We start from the raw sequence: 22,394 nt of genomic DNA, 5'->3' as shown, positions 1-22,394 counted from the left end.
GCCTTTCTTGCCAATGGGGACTTAAAGTGCCTTATATCTTTACATTTCCATTTCATACTCAAAACACTAGACTGGAGTGGGTGGTATGGACCATATTACTCTAGCTTTGTTCCATCTGTGCAGGCTAGCTAATTTGCTTACTGGCTCAGTTCAAGGTACTGATATGGAAATTTAAGGCCCTATATGGCTTGGGACCAACGTACCTTAAAGATTGCTCTTTCTCATATGAACCTACCCATTCATTCTATTCATCTTTAGATGTCCTGTTTCAGGTGCCCTCACTAGACAGGTGGCTACCCATGAAAGGGCTTTCTCAGTCATGGTACCAAAACTCTGTAATTCCTTCTCCAGGGAGATTTGTCTGTCTCCCTGTACTGATATCTTCTAACAATAGGAGAAGGCTTTTTCTGTTTCATCTGGAACCCCCCCCCCAAAAAAAAACCCGTTATGGCCCTTTGTTCTTGGTTTTGGTTGTTTAATGTGCTTTTACTGAATTATACATTATTTTAAATTATGTTTTAGTGCTCAAGTGTTTTCATATTCACAATTAAAAAAAACCCTAATCTGGTGGAAAGGTGCCATAAAAATGTTTTAAATAAATAAACAAATATAAAAATAAACAAATATAAATGGTCATGTGACCTAAGTCACCCAATTAGCCTCCATGGCACAATGGGAATTTGAACCCGAGTCCCCCACATCCTGCCCTGCCCTGGATAGCCCAGGCTACCTTGATCTTGGCAGTCTCTGGCTAGTAAATAGATGGCAGACTTCCAAAGGCTACCAGGGTTGTGATGTGGAGGCAGGCAACAGCAAACCACCTCCAAAGATTTACTACTACTACTACTACTACTACCCCCCCCACCCTCTGGAAAAATCCATGAGGTCACCATAAGTCAGCTGTGACTTGATGGCACTTTCCACCACCACACCCAGTTCCTAGTTTTACAGTTTAACTACTGTACAGCACTGGTTTTGCATGCAGAGTACCAAGTTATTTGGTGTAGAACGCAGTTTGAATATGCATTAATTAAAAACCTAATCACTTATGGCCCAAAAGCATATTGTTCTGACTACAAGGTGCTCAATATCTATTCATTCATTCATTCATTCATTCATTCATTCATTCATTCATTCATTCATTCATTCATTCTCACTTCAGGGCAGTTCAAGGCACTCACCAATATACATCCTTTCAGCAGTCACTAAAGATTAAAACATTAAAAACAGTTATTAAAATTCTACTAATCTAATTACTGTATAAAGTTGTGGGCCCTGTGGGAGCAAGAAGAAAAAAAGAGAAGGAAGGAGGGTGGGGGTAGAGGGAGGTCTGAGTTCAGTGAGTTTTTCTGCTGGCCTCAACCATATGCTTGGCAGAAGAGCTCTTCTTTCAGGCCCTGTGGAACTCAGAGAGGCCTGATCTCTGGCCCTGATCTCTCCCATAGGTTTGTTCCACCAAGCAGGAGCCAATGCCTGATGCTGGGGATTTCCAGACAATTGGCATTTGCTGATCTTAGAACTCTCTGAGGGACAAATACAAATGGATGTGCCGTCAGATACACAGGGTAGAGTCCACATATATCCTTAACAGTTAAAAACAGAACCTTGAACTAGATCTGGAATTCAACTGGGAGCCAGTGCAACTGTTGGAGAACCAGGCTTATACGTGCCCTCCATGGTGTTTGAAGGAAAATTTAATAACACTAAGGAACTGGAAACCATTAACCATGTTTTCTTCAGATGCCCTTTTTATAGGGAACCTCGTGCCAAGTTTGAGCCTCTGATTAGAGATATGAATGCTGAGGATGAAGAGGACTGGATAACACCACCACCACCTTCCAGGTTGCAAAGTACTAAGCAATTTAAATTAAAATCTGAACTAAGTATAGCTACTGTATTTACCTCTTGATCAATCTGTTTTATTAACAACGTAGCTATGAGTCACCAAAGAATTCATTTACTGAACAGGAATGGATGAGGCGGACCTGGGAAGGAATTCCAGAAACATCGAATGATACAGTAGAACATTTCACAGCCCCACTGTATCACCACCTGAACCTGACAGGTCCAATTTAGGTTCCTGAAATCTGTGTTCTCTACTTATTAGCACCTCTTCTGTGCATCATCTTATCAAGGGAACAAGGATTAATTTATTTCGCATCTTTCCTTGCCACGGGGGGACAGAGGGCCTGAGTCAGGCCATACCTGGGATGAGCATGACTCAACACTGATGTCATGTGGAACTGGGAATTAGCCTGGCCACCAGACAAGCGGTAACACAGGGCTAATTCCTGATGCAGAAAAGGTCAGAATCTACCTTCCAAAAGTAGCCATTTTCTCCAGGGAAACTGATCTGTCTGGACAGGAGCTGTTATTCCAGGGGATCACCAGGACCCACCTGGAGACTGGCAAAGATACTACACCTGTATCTAGTGCAAGGACTGTGCACAGCCTGCAGAAAAATTCCTTTCTTTCCAGGTTTCCCCTTGCCCCAGCAGTCATTTTCAACCCTGGGAAGAAATATATTCCCAGGTTCTGCTTGGATTGTCAGATTCCTGGTGATGACTGGAGATCTCCCAAAGTTACAAATTATTTCCAGATCACACAGATCAATTCTCCTGACAATGGTGAGCTTTATGACAGCTGAGATGAATGCTTTGTTGTTTTTGTTCAGGCAAGGTGCTCAAAAATGAAACTAACATCTTATTTAACAAGTATTTTATTTTATTTTATTAGTGATGTCATGCACAATGTAAACATGTGACTTCCAGGGGCATGGCAGGGAGGCATGGTCAACTGGCATCACTTCTGGGGTTACTCAAAGCCTGAAGAATATTTCAGGGTTACCCCATCATCAAAGGTTTGAAATCGGCTGCTCTAGACAAATCACACTATCATCTTTTCCTTTGGAGGAGATTAATACTTTGGATGGAGCAGCTAATCATCACACAACATCAGGAGGATGTCAAACATCGGCAAGGAAATTGAGTTCACCATATTGAGCTGAAAATACTGAGAAAGTTCATGGAATAATTTGGTGAGATGGATCTTTCTCTGCTTTCCCCTCTCCCAAGCGGCCTGTTTCTCCCCCTGAAAACCATTACCTTCAAGCATGTCTACAGGAGCAAGTGAAGTCCTAACATAGCTTGAAGAACATCTGAAGGTGGTAGAGTACAACAACTCCAAGAAGCATGGATCTGGGAAGCAACAATGGGCACAAGCTGTGCCTGTTGCCATGTTACTGATTGCTAGCAACAATGCGGATATCATTTGATTGTGGCACCCTACGTAGATCTTGGTCTGCTTGGGTATTAAAGTGGCCTAGATGATGGAGTGACTTGCAGACAACAGACTTAACTCCTTCTTGAACATTGTATCCCTTCACTTTTTTTACAATACAGAGGAATGGTTGCAATAGCCTCCTGCGGGTAAAAGTAAAGCACTGCATTTGTGAGCAAGAACTGTTCTTCACCTCTGGCAGTTGCAGCTATTTCACAGGCAGGTGCTTCTCCAGGGGAGAGCTCCTACATAACATACAAGCCCCAGCGTGGATCATCTGGAAGAGTTCACAAAAGATGCTAGTGGAGTGCATCTTCTTCCATTGTCCCCTTCCTCACTGCAGATTTTTCTGAGAATTGACGCAGGATTGAGGAGGGGGGTTGAATAATGACAGGAATACTTAAGTAAAATTGCCTCCTCTTCTCCCTCCTCAACTAACACAAGCCAAAATGAAAAGGGAGAAAATACGCAAAAGAGGAAAAGGCCAAAAATAAAAGAGATCTGCATGGTTATTTTTGCCCATTTTATTTAATTAAGGGACAGGCTTTTAGGGGGAAACTCACAGAAAATACATTCTCTACTACAATGCTCATTGGTACTTCTAACAATCTTTGTCTCCTGAGGTAACCAAGAGACACACTGAAAAACTGATCTGGTATAACTGATTTCATAAATCTAGTTCACATACCTTGAGGAACAATGAATGAATCTTTATTCAAATGCCAAAAATCTGCGCCAAAATGTAATAAAACAAGGTCTTTAACAACGGTTCTAAAGGCACATATGTAGAGGAAGAAGCTGAAAAGTGAGCCCCTGGTAAAGCTAAAGTACAAAAGTCCTGATTTCTCTACTGGAAGCTAAACTCTAATGCTTAGGTCAACTCAATGTTTGTTTTATTTCAAAGTATTCTCCTCCACTGAGTAATCAAAATGTTCTCTTTTCTGAACTTAAAGAATAAGATCTTAAAAGTCTTGGAATATGAAAGTTACATGGAAGTCTGGATCTCCAATGTGTAGCACAATACATCCATGAACAATCTGTTACACCATTGGCAACTCGATTTAATACTTCATGCACCTGGCAAAATGAGCTCTGGTTCATGAAAACAAATAAATGCTGCCGCCGTTCTCAGTGGGGAGCAGCCATAGCAACGCACAGAGAAGCCTGGCAAAGAACCAGGAGAGCTCCTACACACAAGCATGCGCAGTCATGCCTCTTGCGGGCACCCATGAAATTCTAGAGGGGATGAAGCGAGGTTGTGAATATAAAAGGATGCCAGCATAGACACGCTGTCTCCTTTGCTGCTCGCTGCTCTGGCTGCCAGTTGCTTCCCCTCCCTCCCTGTTTCGGTATTCTTTGTTTGCCTAGTGCTTTTTGATTGTTTCGTATCATATGTCACAGCTGGCAGTTTGTATGGGGGGCATATCCTTATTGGGTAGAATCTGTGCCCGTGGTTGCGGGAGCTTCCTTAAGATCAGTGGTCTCCAACCCCCGGTCCGGAGACCTGTACCGGTCCGTGGATTAGTCGGTACCGGCTCGTAGCTCTTCCTCGTCCTCCTCCCCGGTTGCTGCCTCGGGGGCTGCCCTGCCACTCTGCCGCCGGCTCACCTTTGGTGCTCTCCAGTGTCCGCCATGGCTGGGGCTCTCCCTCGTCGTGGCACTGCGCAGCTGCTGCTGGCAGCGGCCCCCAGCGGGTGGCGGGAAATCAGGGATGCCGGTGGGAAAGTAAGCGGAGCAGGGGCTCAGGAGGCGGCAGTGACATCTCTCAGCAAAAGACTACCCCCCCCCCCCGGGCCTCAGTAAAATTATCAAGCGTTAACCGGTCCCTGATGATAAAAAGGTTGGGGACCACTGCTTAAGATGCTGCACATGTAATTGGAGGTCACTTCCCGGCTGGGGAGTTACCCACATCACCTTGCAAGTGGCTGGGAAACCTCCAATAGAGTTTGATACCTGTGGGGCTTTCCTATGCTTACCTTCCCAGGATCCAGCAGTTCTGATGGTTAGGGGGAGCTTGACCCGTGAATCACTCAGTCCCTGCGGGCAGGTCTGCTGATGGGGCTTTTTTCTCCCTGTGGGGCTGTGGCCTGCTGGCTGCAGCAGGGGAGGTGTGTGATGGATCCGTCCCCCTCACCTTTGGTGTGCCTTGGCTCATATTTATGACAATAAAGTTGTGGCCATTGTTTATGCTAAAAAGCCATCATGTTGGTGTTCTTTGTGTGCCATGAACTGTCCTTCGGCCTCGCAATAATGCACAAGATATTTGTTAGTTTTTAAGTGTCAGAAGGAGAAAAGGCGGCATAGTATAGCCCCATTTTCATCAGATCTCAGAAGCAGAGGTGGGCACAAACCTGAAAAATGGGAGCTTGTCAACCTTGAACCCCAACTTATACAAACCCCATTGGATTTGAGGACTGGTTTGGTTTGTTATGTGGTAGGCTGTCTCCCGATGTGCTAGAGATGCAAAACAAACACTGTGGAGTCCCCTGAGTGCATCACCTCATCGTGGACATGGTTTCTGGATGTGAGCTACCCCTTTCCCCTTCCCCCCTGAAAGGTGGCCACCTACCCACCTCCCCTTTAGAGAGAGGTGGTGACCCACACACCTTACCACGTCACACCTTTAGAGGCATTTGGGTGGGTACACCAGGAGATGGATGGGCTTAATGGACTTCTGGGTGGGTTTGTTGTGAGATAGATGGGTGTAGTAAAGTTCTGTGTAGGTGTGCTGGGAGAGAGATGGGCTTTTTAGGCCTATGGTTGGGTATGTTAGGATAAAAACACATGTAGTGGAGTGTAGGGTACGTGTACTGGGAGATAGATGGACATGGTAGACTTCTGGGCAAGTGCACCAGGGGAAGAAAGAGTACTGGGTTGGTATACTGGGAGATAGAGAAATGTGGTGGACTTCTGGGAAGTGTTGGCATGTGACTTTTCAATTAGGACAGGGGTCAGAAACAAAAGGGTATCCCTCAGAAATGCCACAGGGAAAAAAAAACCAGAAAGGCTACTGATTTTATATCAGTAAAAATAGTATAATACTATACATTACTGCTTTTAAAATAAATAAATGGAATAAATATATAAATAAACAAACAAACATGAGATACAGCATTGTTACACAATCACCCCCTTTTTAACAAAAGGGCAGATTTTTCGGAAGGGGGGAAAGAGAGAGGGAGATTGCAAGAATGGAAGGTGAGGTACCCAAATTACTCAAATGGCGGGCACAGCGAAAAACCTGAATACACACATTTCTGCACAGAACATTCTCACGTTAGACCCCGTCAGACCCCATGCTAAAAGATGGAATCAGGATTTCTGGGGATTCCTTTGCTGTGAGACAAGTGATGGGGCAATTTGGGTCTGCACCCTATGAAGCGAAGTTTGGAAGCAGATGAAAACGTCAACTCTTTAAAATGCAAATCCAAATAATATTGCTAGTGCAGAAACAGCCGGTAGATCTTAATGAAATACTACTGCACTCAATAGATCTTAGCTTAGTCCAACCTAATTTTTGTATCACTAAGTTTAGTTCCTGGCATCTATCCCCAGATAAAAAAAATAATACTTCTCTCTAATCACATGAATAGTATTCCATTATCTTGGCATTTGTTTTCCAAAAAAAGTAGGCTTGGGCACAGTTTTTATCCTTTCTGTCTTGTGGAGTACATATATATCTCAAGGACCTGTCCTGGAAAATTGCATTTATTGAAACAGCTTCGTATAAGAAATTGGTGATGGAATTCTGTGGCTCAGGTAAAGAAGAAGTGATGACCATAACTAGCAAACTGTTACCCTATGGCCTGTTAAATGAAAAATATGGCTTTTTATGCTTAAGGAGATCAAAAATAAAAGACAATTCACTGTGCAGGCTGTGAATTTTAAGAAATTTTACTTCTTTTATAGCCCACCCATTCTGAACAGGCAAGTCAATTTTCTTCCCATACAGAACTATTATTTTCATTTGTATCCTCCTGATTTTAGCCATTTCATAGTTCTAGTATCTTTGGGTATGCCAAGGGTTATTTCTTTTTGCATATTTTCTGAAAAATTCAAAAACTGAAGACATCAATAAGTTAATATGTATGTAGGAAAAAAGATGGCAATGACATTATGCACACACCAAGAGGATAGTAATAACTTGCTGTTTACTACCCAATTGAGCTCATTTTATGCCTACCAATTTAGAAATAGCTATGCAGTTAGGGAGCCTCCAAGCACCAAGATAAAAAGCTATGCTAAAGCAACACTTCTTACATCCTTCCAACTCTCACAGACACATAAAATCATAAATGCAATTAGCTATTTGCCTGGGGCAAATAACAATCGCCTGTGGGAGAATGATAGCATCCTCTCTTCTCAGCTGCCACAGTATTATCACCAAGGTAGCAGGGGGAAAAAACATGATGGCTTCTCTCACCCCTTAGGCTACAAATAGTAGTGCAGCTGTGATAGTTCCTAGTTCTTCACTAAGTTCAGAGAAAGAGCATTTACGTTTAAAGTTTAACTTTGAGACAGCACAACAAATACAGAATGACAGACTATACAACTGATTTTATCTCACAAGCTACAGAAATGTCATTATTAATAATTAGAAGGCCCATAGATCTGGCAAATCCGTGACTATTATAAAAGACCTAATGACCTTGGGCTTCACAATGACTTTTTGGGTCTTAAAATTTAATGGCCAATGAATGCTCCTGCATTGGGCCTGCCTTGGCCTTCACAATTTAAGAGTCAATGAATGCTCCTTCCTGCATTGTTTTGCCAGCTGAGTGGCTGCCCGCTCTATGGCTAGCTGCCCAATCAGGCTGAGTTTGCCACACCTAACGTCCAATGACTTCGTTCACCTTTCCTCAGACCATTGACAGAGCAGGCAGGCCCCTGGTGAGTGTGCTCCCAGAGTGCGCGGCCTCCTTGCATCATACAGCAACCAGAGCCAATGAGAATGTGGGGAAAGCAGAGTCAGCCAAAAGGAGGGAGAGCTCTCTAAGTGCTGTGGGAATTCTGAGGGGAAATCCCTCTGGTTGGGGGAGACTTGAAGATTCCTTGCCAAAGATATTAAAGTTGGACCTATTCTGGCAGGACAAAACACCTGGGAGAAGGAAAAGAGAAACTCTAGCATTAGTCCCTGAGAGCCATTATGGGGAGAGCCATTATTTAAAGAACTGCAGCCTCTAACCTGGGGAGCCGGGTTTGATTCTCCACAAGCAAACAGCTGGGATACCTAGGGACAGTCTAAGTTCTCTCAGCCCCATCTCCCTCACAGGGTGTCTGTTAAAGGGAGAGGAAGGGAAGGCAATTGTAAACAGCTTTGAGACACCTGAGCCCTGCTTTGTGACCTAGGGAATGTCCGAGTTCCCTCAGAACTCTCTCAGCCATACCTCCCTCACAGGGAGTCTGTTATGAAGTGAGGAAAGGAATGTTACTTCTCTAAAACAACCCAGTCCACACCCGTGAGCTGGAAATATTCCTGGATGTTTGGAAGAGGGCCTTAAAATTTATGTATTTATTTGGATTTTTATACCACCCTTCCCTACGGCTCTGAGCTGTTTACATGGAACTTTGCACAAAATTACATAGAACTTTATGACAATCTATAACATTGCACAAATTTCATAAAACATCACAACAATATATCAGGTAACAATCACAACACAACATGAGTAACAACACTGATACACCCCTGGGGAGTTCATATTAGATATTCTGAGTGGGTCACCTTCAAGCGAATGGTACAATGTCTCAGAGTCCACCCTCCAAAGTAGCCATTTTTGCCTGTAGAGCTGATCATTATAATCTAGAGATGAGCAGTGATCTAGAGACAATGGTAGAGGATTGCAGGCTGAGGCTGGGGTGGAGTAGTGTGGGTGTGTGGCTTTGGCCAGACCTTACCAGCAACTCTGTATTTTGGGGTGCAGACAGACAGACCAGCATCGGTCCTGTGAGTCTGGAAAGGGCAGGAAGATCTAAATACATTATATTTACAGACTGAAACTGTAAATGGTGAACAAGTGCATAGTTGGAAAGACATGGGAATTGAAGTGACTTTTCTCAAGCATGGCCTGGAAAATACAAATCAATTTTTGCCAGGAAGGTCCTATTAAATCAAAGGCATAAGTGGCCCAGAATTTCAAGTGGTGTTAGCTTTACAGGAAAATAGACAGTGAGACTTTGGGGGAAACTAGGTGGTCCACTTTTAATAGGCAACAACCTGGCCTCGCAGAAAACAACAGGGACTGCAGTTGCCAGCAGTAGGCCTCAGGCTTCAGAAGAGCAGACATCACCAGCCAAGCAACAGACTGTACTAGACAAGGGGTGTCTGGGGCCATGTGCATTTCTTTTGAAGGGATGCATATGAGGGGAGAGAGCTTTCCCTTCAGCCTAACTGCCTGGAGATGAGCTGTACTTTCAGGGGATTCTTAGACCCCACGTGGAGGCTGGCATCCCTAAACCTAAGTGGGATACAATCCTACAGAGTCACCTTTCCAAAGCAGCCATTCTGCCTAAAGAGCTGATCTTTATAGTCTAGAGATAAGAAGAAATTCCAGGAGATCTCCAGGCTCCACCTGGAAGTTGGCTGTCCCTAGTCTGAATATATCCCTTAAAGTTTGGAAATGGGGCCTCAAAAGTATGTAATGTCCACGCAGCCACCTAGCATCCCCTGACTGCTTTCAGGTCAAGAAAACATTGCAGAAAGGAGGTAAGGTTGCCAGATTGATGTAGGTTCATGTTCTGGAATTCCACACTACCTAGGTGTGCATAAACCTGACTACGGTCAAGACTGCTATGCACAGAGAGACAGACCTCTTAGGGTTGCCAGCTTCCAAGTGAGGCACTAAGACCACATCAAACCATGAGCTAGAGCTCTCTCAGCCCCACCTCCCTCACTGGGTGTCTGTTATGAGGTGAGGAAGGGAAGGCAATTGTAAACTCCTTTGAGGCACTTGAGGCCTGATGGGTGACTGTGGACTATTCCTGCCCCACTACATTTTGGCTTGTCCCCTGTACTCTGAACCCAGGGGCAAATTCCTTGCCAAGTTATTACCAAACTCACACCCTATTTCTGATTTTAACAAAGTCACCTATCTGTTACCAGATGTCGGCCCCTATATCTCATATAGGGTAGCACTTTTCACTCTGGCTGCCAGGAAGATCCGAGCTAATGCATTTTTACAGGAGCCTCCACCTTGATACACTATTTTATCCCTCTTATTGTAACTTAGTAGTCCATGTTTACAATTTTATGTACGCAATATTGGAGAAATATTGTTTTATTCAAATTTGTAGCATATTGTTTTAATTGTGTTTTGTAATGGCCTTTGGCTATATACAATAAATGTTATTGTAATTGACTGTGGACCAATCTCTCATTACTCTCTCAGCCCCACCTCGCTCACAGGATATCTGTTATGGGGAGAGGAAGTAAGGCAATTGGAAACTGCTTTGAGACACCTGAGGCCTGCTGGGTGAATGTGGATCATTCCCAGTTCTCTCAGAACTCTCAGAGTCCCACATCCCTCACAGGTTGTCTATTGCGGGGAGACAAAGGGAAAAGTTGTTTGTAAACCGCTTTGAGACTCCTTTGGGTAGTAAACGGCAGGGTACAAACATCCAGCTCTTCTTCTAAGGGGCAACAGTGAAAGAAGCATGTGGACACATAACATTATATCTACAGTAAAAAAAGTGGAGACAGAAGGAGCAGGGTAGACTGTGCCTACCCCATGTGGATTAGGGCAGGGGGACATTTCAGTGTCTGTGGCCTAATTCACACATTAGGGAAATAAGGTTGAATGCAGAACTGGGAGGAATTGGCTGCCATGTAATCTCTCCTTAAGAAGAGTCTCCACTCTTATTTTCCCTTCACATATCTGAAGACACGGCTCTTGAAAGCTCATCTGTAACCACTATGCCACAATTCCCAAAGGTCAGTCCTCTCCCACACTCAACGAACATTCCAAACCACAGGTTCTTGATACCCATCTCTCTACTCCCATGCCTTCATTTTATCACTACATCACCACAACCCCCCACACAACACACGCATTCAGCCCCATGTCCTTACAGACTGGACTACCCCCTCCTCTTCCTCTTTTCACTTCCAAGCTTTAGTGCCCGTTGTTCTAAAACCTACAAAGTCTCCTGAGTGCCTGTTCATGCCATAAAAATCACACACCCTCATGCCCTGCTATGCAACCACAATCCAAACAACACACCCATTCATCCATATGTCCTTCCAGAGTAAACAACTCCTGACCTACTTTTACCACCCCCACACTCTAGCTCCCGTTGTATTCCTGGATACAATGGGCTTTGCCCCTAGTCTAGATATAAAACCAGTCATAATACCTGAAATGATATCAAATCAAACTTAACAGTATTTAAAATAGACAATTATATAATGTTTAATTTTATGTTTACGATTTGGGCAATTAAAAAATTCTGCCAATTTACTTTGATAATACATTACATTATATCCTTAACATGCCCGCGGCGCCGCGGGCGCCGCGGACTAAATAAAGCGCTAAGCGCTCTGTGAGAGGAGTTAGGGCGGGATTAGTCCATGATGAGGAAGGGGCCTGATTGGCCCCTTCCTCCGGACAGACCATCGGCTGGCCCAATTGGCAGGCGCTTTGCGCCTGCCGATTGGCCCGGCCGATTCCCGCCCTTCTGACAAGGAAGCAACTGCGAGTCGCGCGGAGCGCCTCTCACCACGTCAGGCCGACGGCCAAGGGAGCCCACGGCAGCCGCGCTCCGCCCGACTGTCAGGGGCTCCCTAACCTAGCACCCGCTGTATTAGTTGCAGCAGGCTTGATTACTAGTTAATTTATAATTATTAACATACTGTTTCAATGTCTTTAGATATTTATTTATAATTATATACTATTACTTTCCAAATCTAGGAATGCTGATGGAATTACTCAGAGGGATCTCAATACTGGGTGAGGCTATAACATTTGGGGAAATTATTATCCAGTAGAAATAACTAATAATTTTAAATAGGAAAATATTGGATACTTTTATGTCCAGAATAAATACAGGTTTATTCAGAAGGAAACTGTTCTTACTGACTGCCAAAAAGGAGTCCTTTTACCCGAAGCCTGGAAAGGTAGTCATAGTGCTTTCTCACATTTTAGCTGGGGTAATTCTGATACTTAAGAGATTCTTAATTAATATATCAATAAAATAAAACTATTGAAGAATCTGATTTTCATGACCAACAAGCAATAAAACATTTCCCTAAGAGCCTGTTTCCGACTCCCCATTGTGTAGATTCTTTCTGCAATAGTAAGCTTACCTGTAGGTCTAGGGGAATGTGAAGAGTATATTGATATTAAAATGACCTAAATATTGGTCTATACACTATAATAACTCTATTTATATTACTTATGTGAGCAGGAAAACCAAAGTATATAAACCATTATGCAAATACAGCAATGAATATTCAATTCAGCTGTCAGACTTCCAAGGTTTTCAGGAAATGTTTCCAAACTGCTGGACATCTTCAGCCAGCCTTGCTGCATTGTAAATATGTTGGCCTTGTAGATGGTAGTGGTCTTCAGAGCTATATTGATTTCAATTTAGTTAATGATATTTTGTTTATTAAGTTTTTATAATAATGTTTCAATATGTTGAAAACCATTTTTACTACTAGGAAAAGCAGGATATATATATATTTTAAACAATATATTTTTAATGCAGGATTTATAAAAATAACATATTTCTAATCATAGTGAATTCACTCAGATCACCCCTGCTTTTTATTACAGATATATTATATTATTACATTACATTATATTAAAGAGAAATGAATAACTTAATATAACTATATATTAACAGAAGAAAAATATCTTGGGTTTTATTCCTGGAAATTATAGATCAAAATACATATACAAAGAATAAGATACAGCCTAAAACTTGTATTTCAAAGTGGCTGAACCCAATAATATTTGCATCACAACAAAACTCGGCTCAGATCTTGAGCCTTCTGCAGTGAGGAACTTGCTACAAGTGTTTGATGGTCTCCAGGAAACATGCTAACCTGACTTTTATTTCACACTTATTAATAACGTTTCACACTAAAAGCTGTACAAAAGAAAGGCAAAAGCAAAATTCAGTAACAGATGAAAACTAGTCCTAAGAACCAGAAACTTATATATATGAATACTAATACATATTTTAAAATGTTGATAAGGATGGGGATACAAAATCCACTTTGCTTCTGGCATTTATAGATGAATTAACAAATGAGCAATATGATTTGAATTTATGTAATCTAAAGTGTCTAGGAATTGCCATGCACACAGACATTCTTGCTCAAATTGTATGTAATGCCAGAAACTGTTTTCACTGGTATTTATTCGGAAGTGAAAAAGCCAAGGGCCTTCACAAATCCAGCAAATGACCAGAAGTGGCTGGATGGCTTGAGCAGAGTCGCCTGAAACTCAACCCCTCCAAGACGGAGGTCCTGTGGTTGGGGGGTAAGGGGGCAGGACTGGAAGCGCGTCTACCCACCTTGGCAGGGACGCAACTGGTCATTGCGTCCCAGGCCAGGAATTTGGGTGTAACCTTGGATGCCTCGCTGACATTGGAGGCCCAGGCCAAGAAGGTAGCCAGCCAGGCACTTTTCCATCTTCACCAGGCTAGGCTACTAGCGCCCTACCTATCCTCTGAACATCTGGCCACAGTGATCCATACAACAGTCACCTCCAGAATAGATTTCTGTAACTCTCTCTATGACTGTTTACGCACTGGGGACTTCACTGCCCCAGCTCCTGTGCATGAGCACAAATCTTGGGCACCAGGCCAAATGCTCCCCCATGTGGGTGCAGGAAGAGGTGGGGCAACCTGCCACGACTAAATCTCCAACTTGCAGCTCAACATGAAACCTCCAGTGCATAAACGGTCTATGCGAACCTGCCCCTAGGCTTGAAGTTACAGCTGATGCAAAATGGAGCTGCAAGGGTCCTCACTGGAACAGCTTGGAGGGCCCATATCCAGACTGTGCTGAGGCAGCTGCATTGGTTACCAGTTGCTGCCAGGATCCAGTTTAAGGTGCTGGTTCTTAACTTCAAGGCCCTCCGCAGTCTGGGACCCTCATACCTGAGGAACCGCCTTTCGCCCTATGCCCCCAGCAGGGCCTTGCGCTGTTGGTCATTCCCGGCCCCAGGGAAGCATGCCTGACCTTGACTTGGGTCAGGGCCTTTTCGTTCCTGGCCCCTACCTGATAGAATGAGCTCCCAGAAGACCTACGGGCCCTGCGGGAGCTTCCAGCTTTCTGCAGGGCCTGCAAGATGGAGCTCTTCCACCAGGTCTATGGCTGAGGCCAGCGCGCGAAGGAAGATCTGGACCCCCCTCCCCTCCCCTTTCTGGGACTATTAAGAGTGGATTAAAGGGAGAGATCAGCCCCTTCGTCCACCCTGAGGTCTTAATAGGATTAATAAGGGTTTTTGCCGCCTAATGACTGGCTGTTTAGTCTTAGTTTTTAGTTTTTCTAGTCGATGGGTCAGTTGATTATAAATTGTTATGTATTTTATTGGGGTTTTTAATGTATGTTTTTTTTTTTATTGTAAGCTGCCACGAGCCGTTGTGGGAGTGGCGGGATATAAATGTAATAAATAAATAAATAATAAAGTTTTTAATCTCATGTTGAGGGTTAAAGAGAAGAGAATAGGTTTTACCATTCTATTTGCTTATTGCAGCTACTGATGTAGTACCATGTAAATGGATGGTATACTGAATTGCTTAGTTACTATATATTATAATTCATATTATTTCTAATAGTTCTTTGACATTATCTGAACACTCTATGCACAACACCCCTCCTGTATGCTGAAACTGGGCGTGCTAACATCCAACCACAGCTAAAGACAGTGGACCAAGGCTGGTTAGAACCAGGAATTCAATGAGTTTTACAGGAACTCCAGACCACAGTATAAATTACGTGTGATTCTGCGCTTATTGAACTGCTGGCCATGTTAGCATGCTCCCATAAAAAATGCATTTTGTATGACAAAAGAGAATTTGGTATCTTGACTCTTTGTCTCCAGTTTTTTTACTGGTCTTGAATACTCCAGCTGGGGGTGTGACCTTATAACCTGGAAATACCAGGGTCATTCTTACCAAAGTCAAAAGTATACTATATTTAACACAGGTGTTACAGTTACTTGAGAAGTGATACAGAAACCATGGTTCACGCATTAGTTCAACTCTCCTGCAAAGCAATACATGGTACTATAGCTAGTGACAAAATTATCCCTATTGTGAAACTGTCATAGCAAACAGTGCAATTTTTGGTAATATAATTTTCCATTATAGCATACATCAAATCTGGTGAACACATCAATTATTCTATATTTTCCTCCAGCACTAATTTTTCACATAGGCAAAGGCTCGGATGACTTTCCTTTTAATGGAATGCAGTTTGAATAATAATATTGCATTTCAAAGTATTTAAAAGTATTTGGAATTATATAAATAAAGAAGAGCAGGAACTATCATTTGAAATGGACTGCAGCAATGTGAAAAGTCAGCAAAGAAAAATTCCACAGATGTTTTTAATTTTCCAAGTTTAAGCCTGAGAAATTTACAATTATTTTTGTCACATCACTATAACACTACCCCATCTAAAACAGTAAATAATACGATCTTGTTCTCTTGCTAATTGTCACTACTTTGCTTGGGACCAAAAAGTTTGCTAAGGCCTCATCTTCCGAGGTATTCAGATTATATTGAAAAGGCAGTTATTGTTTTTAAAGGATGCTTTATAACAAAGGATACATTTGGCAATAAGCCATTGGTAAATGGACATTCCCTGACAACTTGTTCAAAATTCAAGAAAAAAAGAATTGGTTTTTATATGCTACTTTTCTCTACCAAAAGGAGTCTCAAAGCAGCTTACAGTCGCCTTCCCTTTCCTCTCCCCATAACAGACACCCTGTGAGGTAGGTGAGGCTGAGAGAACCCTGATATTACTGCTTGGTCAGAACACCTTTTTTAGTGTTGTGGTAAGCCCAAGGCCACCCAGCTGGCTGCATGTGGAGAAGGAGCGGGGAATCGGCTCACCAGATTAGAAGTCCTCACTCCTAACCACTACACCAAGCTGGCTGTTGTATTGCACACCAGGGTAGACTCTGCACTTACTTTGTTTATTCCATTGTCAATCCTGTTGAATTCAGATCGCTTTGAACACGGGTCTTCCTCCCCCACCCCCACCATTGAAACAGGAAAGTCTTCTGCACATGGTTAGGGAGGCTCAGAAGGTGTGGGGGGGAACCAAGCCTCTTTCTTTCTTTTCTTGAAGGGGGGGGGGGGAGGAGCCAAGCAGGGAGCCTCTTTCTTTTTTTGGAGGGGAGAGGGAGAGGATCGAAAAAGGCATAGGAGGGAGGTAAAATCCAGGACCGACAGAAGTTGAGAGAAATTAGGGGCTTCTCCTTTAAGGCAAGCATGTCACATGACCACCTGTAGCCTATCAGAGGTTCTCTACCACGGAGCTTTCTTACCCAATCTGGATATTGAGGAATAACAGCACTCTGAGATATCACACTATAAAGGTGGGTCACTCCGGATCAATCCTTCTTGCTGCAGAAGGAACATTTAAATCGCCCAAAATCCAAACGGAAATCACATTCTGTGTAGAGGCCAGGGACTGAATCAATCTGGGGTTGGAATAAAAGCTCCGTGCAGTTTACACCCAGGTTGCAATCTTTGGCTTTGCACACCAGGTTGCAATCATTGAAATACAGCTCTACACGACACAGAATGTTAATACTTACATTTCCACAATATTCTCTGGAAGGTTGGCTGGAATTTCAGTTAAGCCCTTTCCTCGACAGTCCACAATATTGTTACTGCAAGTACAAGTAGATGGGCAACTGATCGAATTAGCATTGCAAGAAGGAGGTTCCATGTGTGAACCTGAGCAAGCAAAGAACTTAATGTCAGTATAATAACCAGTATCATCATATCTTACTGGAATTAATTAAAGTTAACTTGGTTGCCAGATTATACACTTCCTATATTATATTACTAATAAATTACTTTACTTACCATTCAGTTTACCAAGTTTTGTGGATACATTTCTGTCTTTGTGTATGTTGTGTATAGTGTGTGTGTGTGTGTGTGTGTGTGTGTGTGTGTGTGTGTGTGTGTGTGTGAGAGAGAGAGAGAGAGAGAGAGAGAGACAGAGAGAGAGAGACAGAGACAGAGAGAGAGAGAAATCTTGCTGGAACTTTAATTTTGAAATACAACGTTAAATTTCCTAAATGTATTTGAGAAACATGTGTGTGTAAGAGATGATGATAATCAATCCACATGAACTTTTATTAAACATAAACTCATCTTAGTCCAATGTGGTGATTATTATATTTACAAATATTTTAAAGGGCCTAAATGTTTTCTCTCCAAATATGTTACACATCAAAATACCAATTCACACATATACGTTCATCACTAAACTAATTAGCTAGAGTTGTGACTGGCCATCAGCGAGGTAGTAAAAGTACACATGTGAATCAGTATGAAGGAGCTATGCATAGTCAATTTTTAAAAGGAAACATATCCATGAGGTAAAAAGTTTCTGTGATTGTTCCATGGTTTCTTATTGTTACAAAAGCAACACCACCAAAATAATTCAATATACAACCTGAGGAAACATGACACCCACAATTCCATGTACCTATATACTCGCGTATAAGCCTAGTTTTTCAGTACCTTTTTTCACACTGAAAAAGCCCTCCTTGGCTTATATGTGCATATATACGGTAATTGAAGTAAAAGGCTGCTCCACCCAGCCAATCGTTGCATTGCCTTTTGCAAATGTGTACTGCAAGCTGAGCTTGCTCTGGCAGCTTGTAGGACATCAAAGGTTTGACTGAGGGACTCTGAACTTTTTCCTTTTGCCTTCACTTCTTCCAAACTATTCTTCTGGTTTCTGTGGGTGGGGATGAGTGGGTTTTGGGGGTGCTTTGGTATTTACTGTTTCTTTCTGTTCTTTCCTCTTTTATCTGAGGGGTAGCATTGTTTGCCTTTTCTTCTTGGGGTTGTGTTTCTTTTAAAAGCTGATTTTTACAGTTCTTTCAGTGTTCAGTTTTACAGTCCTTTATTTCAGTGTTTGTTCTGGGGGGGGGCACTGCCATTGTAATTAGAGTTGCCCATTCTTCCAATTTGGTAGCTGTTCTACTAGGTTGCGAAATACAGGTACAGTTGTTCTGCTCTGGTCTGCTGGCTTGGGGGGCACTGTTTGGTTCTTCTGCTAGAGCTGTTCTCACAGAGCAGTTCTGTCAGTGCTCTCTCAGGGTGTCTGGCATCAAAAGAGGAAGGGAATGCTACTTTGAGACTCCTTTGGTTAGTGAAAAGCGGGGTACAAAAACCAGCAGCTATTTATCCTCTTGACTTTTCTGTATTTGTTGTGGGGGGGGGAGCCTGGATGGGAGAGCCTGTGATGATCGAGCATTTCCTACCCTTGGCTTATATGCAAGTCAATATGTTTGCCCAGATTTTGTGGTAAAATTAGGTCCCTGAGCTAATATGCGTGTCAGCGGTCTGGGCCCAGTGTACCTGAGAGACCGCCTCCCTGCCTATACCCCCAGAAGAGCTCTGCGCTCCGCCACCTCCAACTGGCTACGGATCCCTGGCCCTAAAGAGGCACGTCTGGCCTCAACAAGGGCCAGAGCCTTCTCGGTCCTGGCCCCCACCTGGTGGAATGAGCTCCCCGAAGAGATCAGGGCCCTGCCGGAACTTCCACAGTTCTGCAGGGCCTGCAAAAAGGAGCTCTTCCACCAGGCATTTGGTGGGGCCGACTGAGCCATAACACCTACAGGTGCCCCCCAGACTGAGGGAACGAACCGACTGAGGGAAATGTCAAATTATTGTTGAAGTGCCGTTCTAATTGTTCCAGTTTATATGTTGTTATTGTTATATTGTTATATCTATTTTGATATTGATTTTGATAGTGTTCTATGTGAATGTTGAAAAATGTTTTATGTAAACCGCCCAGAGCCGTAGGGAAGGGCGGTATAAAAATATAAACATTAAATAAATAAATAAATAAATAAATAAATAAATAAATAAATAAATAAATAAATAAATATGCGAGTATATACGGTACATTATATGCACACATATTGCCTGAACACAAAACAATATACTAAATTGATTTATAATTTAAAGCATTCAAACTAAAAATTCAAGGTTTTTCCAGTGTTAGTAAATAAGTTATGGTTTTTATAGATTTCTTCTCCCACTGATGACTTGCATAGAAAAATCTAGAAAATCTATGGGCCATTTCGCACGGCTTCAAAGTAGCAGAATGGTTGCTATTTGGAAACGCTACTAATTTGCCATAACCCACGACGTCGTAGACAATCTGCAACAATCCTGAAACCAATCAGCAAAAAGCGCTTCGTTGTGGCGCTTTCAGGGGAATCCAGAAAAGTGGATTCACCCTCCGGATAGCGATACACTCCTGCAACCAATCTGCAACAGTAGCGCTAAAGACCTGTGCGTTACCATTGTTGCTGGTTCTTCAAAGTCCCTCCCCCTGGCTCTCTCCTCCAAACTTCCGGCGAAGCGATCACCATTTTTTTTTCTCCGAGCGAGCGGGGATAAACGCACCGGCGAGCCTCTTTCTGTTTAGAGGCTTCCCTGGCTTCAGTCCTTCACCTTTAGTCACTAAGCACAAACCACTGAAAAGCCCGTTTGCTGAAATAAAGTCCCTTTATTTTTTACAAATAAATTCAGCCGAAAATCGGGCCCGTGAGAGGGGGGGGTGTTTATCACTCGAGGCAGCTTGCAAACGATCATACAATCAAACGACAGCTCACATTAGGCAGCTGGATAGGTTTCTCCGTAGCAACGAATCTACCTAGATTCGTTGCTATGGGTCGTTTTTTTTTAAAAAAAACCTTTCTTAAAGGGAAAGGGGCTGTTTGGGAGCATGCTAACGGCTGCCCATTGACTGCTTGACGGCCAGGGGCGGGACGAGCTTGGCAATAGCGCTTCCTTTCTAGCGATTTCTGCCGAGACCGGAAGCCTGTGGGAAACGCTAAAAAACGCAACTGATTCCACTACAAAGGCAGGTATGCATAACGACGAATTCCACTATTTTAAATGGCGATTTTTCATTCCGCAAACAATTTGCAACAAAGATCCCTGTGCGAAAAGGCCCTATATGTAGGTAGGTGATAGTGGGAAATATGCTGTAGAAGTATTTTTGTTGCTGTCTTGTCTGCAAACAGCCAATAACCCCTGCATCTGTAATTTCATATAGACTGATAGAGTACCTCTTTGCCAAATAAGGAGCAGTTAGATTAAATGTTTAGATGCAAATTACAAACACAGAATTCATTCCCAGGGAACCACTACAACACATAGTGTAACCTAAAAGGAATGTCAGGACACCTCTTTTAATCACCGACATCTCTTAACTGAAGATGCCAGAGCACATTATTTCAGGTCTGAATCCTGCTCTGGAGAATGATCTACTCTCCAAAAGGCAGTAAACAATAGGCAGCATATAGACAATTCCTTAATTCAAAGCAGCTTGTAACAAGCAGTAAGAATAAGATAGTGGGATCACAACAAGGCCCAACGGAACAAAGTGCCAATTATGCCCCTTAATCAACATCAGTAATGCAGGGAAAGGACATAATGTGATTCTACTATTCTACTATTCTACTATTGTGATTGAAATATCTTCTAGAAAATTTCCATTGACAGAGAGAGAAAAAGAGAGACAGAGCGACAGACAGAGAAAGACAGACAGAGACAGATCTGTGTTTAAAGAAAAGATTAAACAGACATAAATCTGACAAAAGCCAACGTTACTACAAAACTTCAGGATGACCAATTCAACTTTCCTGGTCGTTCCACCAGCCAACAAGCAGCTGTATTTGGGTAGATGTATGATATATAAAATGGAGTTCAGAAATCCACCTATATCATACAAGGCCTAAATAGGGATTACAGCTTCTTCTCAGAGTCTAAGAGCACAGAGTAATATTGTTTTACATGCTTGACTTCCCCATGTATAACTCTTACTGGTAATTTCCCATATGTGTAAACATTCCACAATCTCATCTCTCTAGAGCTCACAGCATCTGATGAATGAGGCTACAATCCAGGAAACCTCATGTTCTTTAAATAACAAAGATTACACTAGGGGGCTTTTGAGGAGAGTAATCAGGAAATGGTGGCAGCCATTTTGCCAGGGCTTTCCAAAACTGACATCAGTTTTTTTTTTTGGGGGGGGGATTCAGAAAAGAAGTGTCATTACCTTGTTTGGGATCAGAAATTTGCTAATGCCTCATTTCCCCCCAAGGTATCCAGGTTATATTGAAAAGTATTCCTTTTTGTCACCTGCTCCCTGGAAAAACTTGGGTCCATTCCGCACAACTTTAATATAGCACTAGTCTTGCATTTTGTTTTCGCCACTAAAACTACGTGCCACATGACGTAAGCAATCTGCAACACTCCTGCAACAGTTATGCGAAAATCGCTTAGTTGTAGCGATTTCTGGGGAATCGGGAAAAGTGGATTCACCCTCAGAAAATTGCTACACTCCTGCCAACAACCTGCAACACTAGTGAAAAAGACATATGCGTTCTCAATGTAGCGGTTGCAACAAAGTCCCTCCCCCTGGCGCTCTCCTCCGAACTTCCGGCGAAGCGATCGCCATTTTTTTTTCCTCGGAGCGAGCGGGGAAAGCAACGAACCAGCGAGGCTTCATTCACCCAGCAAGGCTTCTCCGGCTACAGTCCCTCCACAGAAGTGCTTTAAAGCTCCCCTAAGTCCCCAAGCACAACACAACCCCCTGTTTGCCAGTTCCCTTTAATTTCGGCCAAAAATCGCCCCCGTGCGGGGGGGATTTTTTTTCCACTTGGGGGAGCATGGTAACGATGACTTGCCAGCTCACACGGGTCTCTACATTAGGAAGAATCAAGGCATATTCGTTGAAAGGTGCGGGTGTGTGTGTGTGTGTTTTTTAAAGGGGCTTTTCAGGAGCATGATAACAACCGCCCATTGGCTGTTTGTTTGACTGACGGCCAGGGGCGGGAACAAGCACAGAAAAAATCACTTCCTTTTTAGCGAATCTTGCAAGACCGGAAACCTGT

The 22,394-nt window shown here is 43.0% G+C and overlaps 1 protein-coding gene across 4 annotated transcripts in view; it reads right to left on the bottom strand.

Moving 5' to 3' along the window:
* Positions 1–22,394, bottom strand: part of SLIT3 (slit guidance ligand 3) — a 713,209-nt gene that overhangs the window by 233,611 nt on the left and 457,204 nt on the right. For all 4 annotated transcript variants that reach the window (XM_077327142.1, XM_077327144.1, XM_077327141.1 and 1 more), the window contains one exon: positions 17,058–17,199. In XM_077327142.1, coding sequence (XP_077183257.1) covers positions 17,058–17,199 — 142 coding nt within the window. The remainder of the gene's footprint in view (positions 1–17,057; positions 17,200–22,394) is intronic.

The sequence above is a fragment of the Paroedura picta genome, chromosome 3 (genome assembly GCF_049243985.1).
Source record: "Paroedura picta isolate Pp20150507F chromosome 3, Ppicta_v3.0, whole genome shotgun sequence".
NCBI classification, from domain to species: domain Eukaryota; kingdom Metazoa; phylum Chordata; class Lepidosauria; order Squamata; family Gekkonidae; genus Paroedura; species Paroedura picta.
This window is presented reverse-complemented; position numbering and strand designations above follow the sequence as displayed.